At 34.2% G+C, this 9071-nt stretch overlaps 1 protein-coding gene and 1 pseudogene across 2 annotated transcripts; both read right to left on the bottom strand.

Moving 5' to 3' along the window:
* Nucleotides 1-2699: 2699 nt before the first annotated feature.
* LOC125589752 lies at nt 2700-3430 on the bottom strand (annotated as a pseudogene).
* Nucleotides 3431-3831: 401 nt separating this feature from the next.
* Nucleotides 3832-7765, bottom strand: LOC111214010 (probable disease resistance protein At5g66900). 2 transcript variants are annotated; one of them, XM_048762115.1, is made up of 6 exons: nt 6864-7765; nt 6384-6790; nt 5588-6024; nt 5290-5495; nt 4445-4930; nt 3832-4319 (listed from the first exon to the last, which is right to left on the bottom strand). In XM_048762115.1, exons 1-6 carry the CDS (start codon nt 7603-7605, stop codon nt 4201-4203), a joined length of 2397 nt encoding a protein of 798 aa, XP_048618072.1. In that variant the 5' UTR covers nt 7606-7765; the 3' UTR covers nt 3832-4200. The 2 variants fall into 2 exon arrangements, with proteins under 2 accessions (XP_048618072.1, XP_048618071.1); XM_048762114.1 differs by having other exon boundaries at nt 3832-4930.
* Nucleotides 7766-9071: the final 1306 nt, after the last annotated feature.

Below are 9071 nucleotides of genomic sequence, written 5' to 3'. Positions count from 1 at the left end.
AGTCCAATATAGGTGTATCCTCTGAAATTACCCAACATGAGGTTTGTTAGCATTTTCGACGTTGATACAATGTTGACGATAGCGTCATGTTGCTATGTCAACATGTACTGATGCATTAAGTTAAGAACATGCTAATTTCCCAAAATTTCAAAGACCCGTGAACGTTGCTTTTACTTTAAATCTAAGTAACTCTACTTCCGGTGGGCCATAGTGTGCAGATAATTCAAGACACAACCAAACTTCAATGTAAGAATAACATAGACAAATAGTTACTTCAAATGACATGAAAAGTGGGGATGGCGGTTTGATAGAGTTGTACTATCACTCACGACCTGAGCTAAAAATAGCGCCTCATGAGGTGGGGTGAGGCGAGGAGGACGAACAACCACGCCTCTAGATTAGGCTACCGCTCCAGGTCGGCTTTCAGACATGAGGAGTCCTTACACAAGAAACATAAGGTTAGCTAGCCATTATCATTGGTGCTTAGACATGTTAACGCTATATTACTATGATCATAAAACCATGCTAACACTAATAAAAAGCCGAATATCTTTGAAAAAACACATAAATAGGCAAACAATAAACTAATCTAAACAAAGTTCCATGATAGCAAACCATAAATCAAATCGATTAGGTTATACACACCTATCGTTGACACTGTAACATGGTTCCAACGTAAGTCGTCGGAGTGAGTCATATCTTCGGGCTTAGGAGTTCGGTAGTATCAAGAGACTTTCCACACCTCTTGTGTCACCATTCGATCCACGTTTCTTGATCGTTTGTGCTTTCTAGCTCATTCGGTGCAAGGCTTATCCAATCTACTAACTTTAGAGTGATCCTTCTAATTGAGGGTGTATCAATAACTCTAATGTCCACAACTCTTCCGTCCACAGTTTTTCCATCCATTACTAACATGCCATGCCACATTTATCCATAAATATCATTTATTTTTTCATAATTCAAATTATTTATATTTTGATCAATAAAAATATTTAAATATAAACAGTCATATTTAACTTAATAGGTAAGCCATTTTAACAATTTTAACTATATCACATAAATTGATTCTTGACTTCAATCTAAAAGTTATATTTAAACAATTTTCAATTTTCTTGTTCATAACCCAGATATGTATACTTCTCTATTCTCAACACATCTACGTACATATCATCCATCCACAGCTTCTCTCTCCACATGTCTTCTTGCTTATCTTATAATAGATGTTTAAGTTAAATAAATATTTTTATGGAAGTTTTGTAAACATAAAATAGTTGGGTTAATTGTTAATTTTTTATATGTTGAAGTTATTATTAACTAAATAAAAAAGGAATTATTTGGGAATATTTCTTTTTGGAGTAAAAAATAAAGTAATATATATTGGAGTAAAACTTAACTCTATTTTGGAATTACATAATTTTGGAGTAAAAAATAGAGTAATATAGCAGAATAAAACGATTAAGAAGCATATATTGTGTGTGAAGATCCCCCAGTACTACCATATGTATTTTATGATGCATGAGATGATGAACCTCGACCTGATAAATATGTATTCATGAACATGAATTGATAGATTAATGGAACTTGTCCGCTTAATAGCTCTTATGTAACCTTTGTATTCTGTAAATATTGTAATCTGTAAATTGGCATTCCTTTGTGTTAATCAAACGGACCAGTGGTGTAGGAATTTTTTAGTCTCAAGGGTATTTGGGACTAGGTTCAGTGACTAATTTGATTCCATATTTTTTAAGAGAAATTCTTGGGTTCAGGTTCACTATCCAATAATATTTGAGTATTTGATATTTGATATTTGATATCTTTTAAAAAAGGAAATAAAATTGAATATCCAAATTAGATTATATTTTTAAAATAAAATAATAAAAATACATAAAAATAGTCACAAAAAATAAATAAATTAATATTGTTAAGTCTTCGGAAAAATACTAAACCCTATACCCTAAATTCTAAACCCTAAACCCTAAACGTTAAACCTTAAACTTTGGATAAACTCTAAACCGTTGAAAAATCTTAAACCCTAAATCATACATTAAAAACTAAATTTTAATAACACTAAACCCTAAATCCTAATCACTAAACCCTAAACTCTTGGGTAAACTCTGAACCTTTGGATAAATCATAAACTCTAGGGTTTAATTTTAAATATTTTTGATTTAGAGTTTATGATTTATCCGAGGGTTCAGGGTTTATCCAAGGATTTAGAGTTTAGTGATTAGGGTTTAGGGTTTAGTGTTATTAAGATTTAGTTTTTAATGTATGATTTAGGGTTTAAAATTTTCCAATGGTTTACGGTTTATCCAAGATTTAAGGTTTATAATTTAGGGTTTGGAGTTTAGAATTTAGGGTATATGATTTAGTATTTTGCTAACGGTTTAACAATATTTATTTATTTATTTTTTGTAACTATTTTTATGTATTTTTATTGTTTTAATTAAAAAATATAATCTTATTTGGAAATTCAATTATGTTTCATTTTTTAAAAGATATCAAATATCAAATACTCAAACACTATTGGTTGGTGAATCTGAAGGTTCAACCCAAGAATTTCTCATTTTTTAATGAGACCTTGAGCATAGTCTTATTTTCGCATGGTCAAGCAAATGACAACTTAATTCCAGGCAAGACTCGGATCCATGATCGAGGGGTTTACACCTTGCTACAAGTTCTTTTTTACCACCAAACTACCACTGCATGGTTGACTAATTGTATAGTCAACATATATTCAAAACATTCGAAGCAAATTGAATGTATATAAGTTATTTTTATATATTATGTAACGGTGTTTATAAAATTATAGATATAAATAGGGTGACTTATAAAGTACAAGGTAAATGATTTTCAAAGTTTATAGTCGAAGCTAGTGACAATGTCCTGACAACTATTTAAAACTCGTTCACTAATATATGTTTGAGAATATTATCGTTTTGCATTACTGGGTCGTATAAAAACAGTCTCCAATTCTGAAGGAGTTACACCAAAGTACTCTATACCGACATTGCTCCGACACTTCAACGCTGGTCTGCGTTTCCTTGGCGCCGGTGGACATATCAGTTTCTCAGAGAGCTTCGCTTCTTTCGCTGTGGGCCAGTACTATTCGCTGCGACTGTAATGTTCTTCTTCTTCACCCTCTGTTTCTCTCTCGGGCCTTTTCAGTTTGGTCTTCACCCGCTTTAGTGAAGCCCCAATCGAGATTTCGGCGATGACCCATTTGCTACCGTTGGTGTCTAATCCTCTACCGACTTGAGATTTCTTCGAAGATCCCATATTTTGCGGAGGAGTAGAGACACAAAGATAAGGGAGCAAATAAAACAAGAGGAAGAGGAAGTGGAATGTATGCGAAAGATTCTTGCTTTGCCTTTTACAAGTTGCTTGCTTCCCCAGGAATTATAAGAGGAGAAGCTTTCAGAGGAAGACTATTAATTAGGTGGAAGTGGAGTAAAAAGGTAAAATAGGAAATTAATAACGTGTGTACGTCTATTTTTTGGCGCTGAATCTAAGGTCATAACGGTTCTTTTTTTCCCGCCACTTTCTGGGTAAATTCTTACCCAACAAAGTCTTGGTAAGATCATCTTCATTCATTGAAAAAATATTTTAAGTTACCCACTTCAAAAAAAAAATTGTTCAAAAAAATTGAATGAATTACCAAAAGTTTGTAACGCAAAGTGGAAAAAGAAAAACAGAACTAAATGCATAAAACTTCTAGGAGCTATTTTGATTTGTGAAACACTTGAACAATGAGACTTGGAGAAGGAATTAAAAAAAAAAACAACAAGTCATGGTTACAGAGAAAAGGACAAGGAATTTAAAAACTGAGAGTAGAAGTCTGAAACTTATTATTTTACTAAGACAAGACAACACAAACTTAAATAAACATCTTACATAGCTGAACGTAACCGTCTGCAAGTTCCGGAGACTGAAAAATGAAACATAACCAAACTTATCCAACAAGTCATGGTTATAACAAACATACCCGTCCACTTTTACATAGGCACTTATTTATATAACTATATAGGATACTCGACAGGTTGAGTATTTCACTAGTTCAACTTCTCACTCTTTCTTCTCCTTTCCTTAGGCTTTGGACAAACTAGCATATATTTCAGGTTATGCTGCTATATTCCCATCAGGATTCTCAAAATACTCATTTCTGGCTTCAACCTTTCCCACAACAGTCGCGTATCTTCATCACAATCTACCTCCAACTTCCCTAAATTCTTCACAGAGTTCGGTAATTCGCATCCCGAACACATCCTCATCGAGATTTTTTTCAGCTTCTGCAACTTGCCAATCTCTAAAGGCAACTTCTGCAATGCCAAACAATCAGAAATATCCAGAAACCGTAAATTGCTGAGCCTCTCAGTCGTTTCAGGCAGCTCATAGAGATTAATACAAGAACACAACCTCAACACTTCAAGATTACTCAAGTTACCTATAGCCTTTGGAAGTACAGAGAGCTTGCCACAGTTTGTGATGCTTAGTTTCTTCAATGAAACAACTTCACAGACCCAATCCGGTAACTCATCAAGGTCATAGCAATAATTTATGTCAATCTCCTGTAAACTTGGTAGAGCTTCAGGGATAGCTATCTCTTGTATGTTGTAGGAAACCTCAAGGCCGACTCTGCACATGAACAAAGATAGCTTCTCGAGACTGCCGAGTCGTGAAAGGAGAACGTCCAGCAAGGTGATTGAAACATTTTCAAATATGATCCGTTTTAAGTTGGGTAATGAGCTGAGACACGACAAGTTGGTCAGTTTTGCAGGACCAAGACCGTGATTTATGATAGCCACAACCTTTAGTTTCTTCATAGTAGCAATGAAGTTTGGTAATGCATAGCTTGATGAGGAGAGATTAAGAACTAAAGCCTCAACATTGGGGCATTCCATTTCAGCCCAAGTCGATGAGAACAAATCATCTGTAATTAACAAAAAAAAAGCTTATAGGAAAGTCAAAATTTTAGAACTAGTAAATATAAAAAGTACTACTAACTAACCCTATTCAACTGAGCAGAGAAGTATCATGGACCAAAAGGCTTAGAGCTTTTTATATGTATATAGATTTATAGGGCTATGTCCGCCTATATGTATATCGGTTTGTGGAGATTAAAAAGACTATCGTATGGTCATCTTACTCATTCGACAAGTTTTAGTAAGAGAAAACCCTACAAAATGAGGATTTCCTCATATTCGGTTCTCATCTTTTACCTTTTAAAGAGTTTATCAAAATCTATACGTTCAATTTTCAGAAAGAAAAAAAAGAACATGAAAGAATTACCTGTAGAGATAGACAAAAGACGAGCACTTATAGGCTGCATTAGATCCAAACACCAATCTGGAAATGTATCCTCTCTTATCTCCAGGTTGAGCCTTTCTCTTTCATGGTGTTCCTCAGATTTGCTTTGGCAGATAGCCAACTCCCTCAGAATACTATGTTGACTATCTAAGAATCCATTGTAGATACCGTCTTCGTTTTCACTTATCCTGTTTATTTAGCGAATAAATAAATTCCTCTGATGGTAGATATGGCAACAAGGTGCAAAAAGCAATGTTGAAACTAAAACAACATACACTACCTGGGAGGATCAAGTGCAAGAAGATTACGGAAAGCCAGTTCATTGAGGTACTTCACGTACACGGTACTACTTTCACTACCTTTACCGTATAATTCCATCCATATGTCAATTATACTGGAAACACGTATCTTTCCTTGTGTAAGAAATGAGCCAATGTCCAAAAAACAGTCGTTAAGATGGGGTTTCAAGACATTCAAGCTAGGCTGCAAACATTCGATCACATTAGGTTGGGGATTATCAAGAATTGTTTTCTCTTCAAACCAGCTTTTCACTTTGCCTGTGGCCCAATTTACAAATTTTCTTATAAGCTGAAGATCAAGAACTGTTTCCTCTTCAGACCAGCTTCTCACTTCTCCTAAACAATCTATAGATTTTCTTACAAGCTGAACACCGATTACTTCAATCAAAAGTGGTAATCCATAGCAACATTTCAGAGTCTGCAATTCATCACCATGTGAAAAGAAATGAAGATGAAATTGGTGTTTCCCAAACATGTAACTGAAGATTTAAAACTTAGAATCTAATAGGTACAATGCTTCACATGCGAAGTTAGAAAAAGATCTTAAATAGTATATAAAAGCTAAGTTAATCCACTTATCACCATTCAGTTTCAGGTTGAAAACTCATCTAATTTAATCAAAGCTAAATCTACAAACCAACCTAATTCATAATCTATTTTGCCTAATTTGGAATTTAAACAGTATATAAGAAAATTGGACCAATCCACTTTAGAAGTTTAAGTTGGAAATTGTTCTAACTTAATAGAATTTAGAAATAAGAATTGTTTTTATTATACCTTTTGTATAAGATCTTCATGCTTACGTGATATCCTGCGAAAAAAACATGAAGATGCCCGCTCAATGAGAAGGGACTTAGCATCTTCATTTCCCAAAGGTTTCAAATGATAAATGGGACCAAAACTCGGAAACTCAAACCGAGAAGTCACCAAAATCTTGAAATCCTGTATGTTAATCTGAAACTTCTGAAGAAAGGAATCTGCTCCTAGCCACACATCATCCAACACCAACAATATAGGACCATCTTCTTTAAGTTCCTCAATCAGCTTCCTTAAGCCACCAACTGCTTGAGAATCGTTCTCAAATGTTGGTGCTTCGTAACCGCTGTGCTGGAGTAAAGTCTGTACGATGGTCCTGAAGGTAGGAACCCTTGACACATCACAAAAGAAGATATACTCGAATTTTTCTGCAAATTAATGGAAATTACATAAGAAACCAGAAATCCAAATGCAAGAGTAAGGACATAAAACTTTTAATACCTTTGATCTCATCATCATGACAAAGCTGAGTAACCAAAGTGGTTTTCCCGCACCCGGGTGGAGCAGAGACCACGAGATCATCATCACCAAGGAACTTCTTCTTTACCTCCATCAGTGGCAAATCCAAGCCAACGAGAACCTTATCAAGCTTTGGGACCGAACAAAGATCCACATAAACAGGCGGAGAAACACTAAAATAATCGAGCTTCTTTTTGATGCTTTTGAGATGACTCTCAATGGCTTCCCTCGTATACACGGGCAGACAGTCAGACGGCACGTTAGGCGGCATGTCAGACAGCATGTCAGGCGGCAGGGTAGACACCTCGTCAGGTATATCCTCGCAAGCAAGCCATCCCTTTTGATGCATAATCAGCCGTTGGTTTCGAAACATAATAAGCTGAAGTTGAATCTGACAGTACTTGAGCATCTTCTTGTTGATTTCCTCTATTTTTCTTGTATATTTAGCTTTTGAGGGTAGGTTCCACCGCTTGACTTGTGAACACTTCCGAACCAGTACAAGAGCTTCATCGACTATATCCTTGAATTTCTTTAGTTCTCCAGCACCTGGCAACATCTCGATCTCTTCGATTATCGGAAGCACATCCTCCATCGTCGATGCAAGCTCCATATACACAGATTTGAAAGTCAACACCATCTTAGCCTCTTCAATAACGACTTTCAGGAGCTCAGAGACCACAGCTCCTGCAACAGAACCTACCCCCAAACTAACCACATCGTTCATTTCTTCTCTCACAAGCCCCAAAAGCTTATAACTCTCAGATTTTGTCTGTAGAATCTGAATCTAGCTGAAAATTTATGATGTTAAGAGGGGATGATATGATGTTTTTGATAGAAACTTCAATCTACCAACCAAACGACTTCCATTTGCCCCCACCATTTGCCGGGCAGTTAAGATTATATTGATTGACTTTGATAATATAGAAAAAGGTAATAATGACAGGTTTTGTAAGGCAAATAATTATCAGCACAATTGCGAATGGTATATATAATAATATATAATTCTATTATTATTTATTTGTATTCATTACGTATTATATTATGTATATAATTAAATTAGCGTAAAGACATAAATCAAAAGAATACATCTTGTTTATTTACTATACTTTTTGGTAAATAAATAAAAAAAAATATGTTATTTATTTTATAAAGAAATTAGGTCTCATGTACCTAGAAAAAACGATAATTAAATAAATGCCCCAAGCACTATTGATAATTTTATAATCCGAAAGTATCCCTGCCCAAGATATCATCTTCTTTCTCTCCTGCTTCAAAGTCTCTTGCCCAGAAAACAATTTTCCTTCTCTATCTCTCGTATCTCCTTATCTAAACACATTTTTTTCTATTTCTTCTAATTGATTCTTCTTGTCCTTTTTTAAATTTTATTCTTGAGAATTTATTTTCATTTAAGTATTATTTCATTCAATACTATGTCTAGATCTAGTGAGTACTATCTATATATCAACGAGTTCTTATACCTGTCTTCTCCGTCAGTTTGTTCAATGTCAACCTCAATATATGAGAGAAATCTTCGATGCACGTGCTGATAAAAGTGCATGGCCGTGTGAATCAGCCGTATAGTTAAGAAAGAGTGATTTTTTTTCCAAGATTGACGGTAACGACTCGTGTTAGTATTTGTAGTTGCTATGTAACTAAGTTTCTGATAAATGTATGATTCAATGCTATAAATTAAGTCTTGTAAGCAGATATAAGTTTCGTTAGTTGTTATCAGTGAAAATGTGCCGCTAGTTGACATAGGTAGCAATAGCTGATACGTGGTTCTTTAGATGCTACCAAATAGGTTACAAGACCAAATAACTCATTATGTATTTAGATTATATAATCTTAACAGTTAATCATTATTATATCATATAAACTAATAAATCACATCTAATTTAATGTTTTACATAAAATATCATATTTGATCGAGGTCCTTACCTTTGTTACTTTATAAGTGTATTTTCTAATAAATCAATTATCTATTAAAATTTCATAACATTTTACGTTAAAACTTAGCTTTACACTCCTCTTGTTAGAAAAAAAATAGATGTGTTAGGTGTTAAACGGTTTCTTAGATGCTACAAAAAAAGTTATCAGGTTAATTAAATCATTATCTATTTAACTTTTAATTTTTTTAACGGTTAACAACTATTGTATCATATATAAACCGAAAATTTACATCTAATACTA

Source organism: Brassica napus, chromosome C7 (genome assembly GCF_020379485.1).
Source record: "Brassica napus cultivar Da-Ae chromosome C7, Da-Ae, whole genome shotgun sequence".
Lineage (NCBI taxonomy): Eukaryota > Viridiplantae > Streptophyta > Magnoliopsida > Brassicales > Brassicaceae > Brassica > Brassica napus.
Note: the sequence above shows the minus strand (reverse complement) of the source record. Positions and strands in the feature narration are given on the sequence as shown.

Bases quoted from the DNA above. Each gene is read 5' to 3' on its own strand.
- LOC111214010 (XM_048762114.1), bottom strand. From the start codon at position 7,605: ATGAACGATGTGGTTAGTTTGGGGGTAGGTTCTGTTGCAGGAGCTGTG. The intron at 6,791-6,863 runs GTATTAAAAGTT...ATTAATTTGCAG, and splicing joins TCATGATGATGAGATCAAAG to AAAAATTCGAGTATATCTTC. The intron at 6,025-6,383 runs GTATAATAAAAA...GATGAATTGCAG, and splicing joins ATGAAGATCTTATACAAAAG to ACTCTGAAATGTTGCTATGG.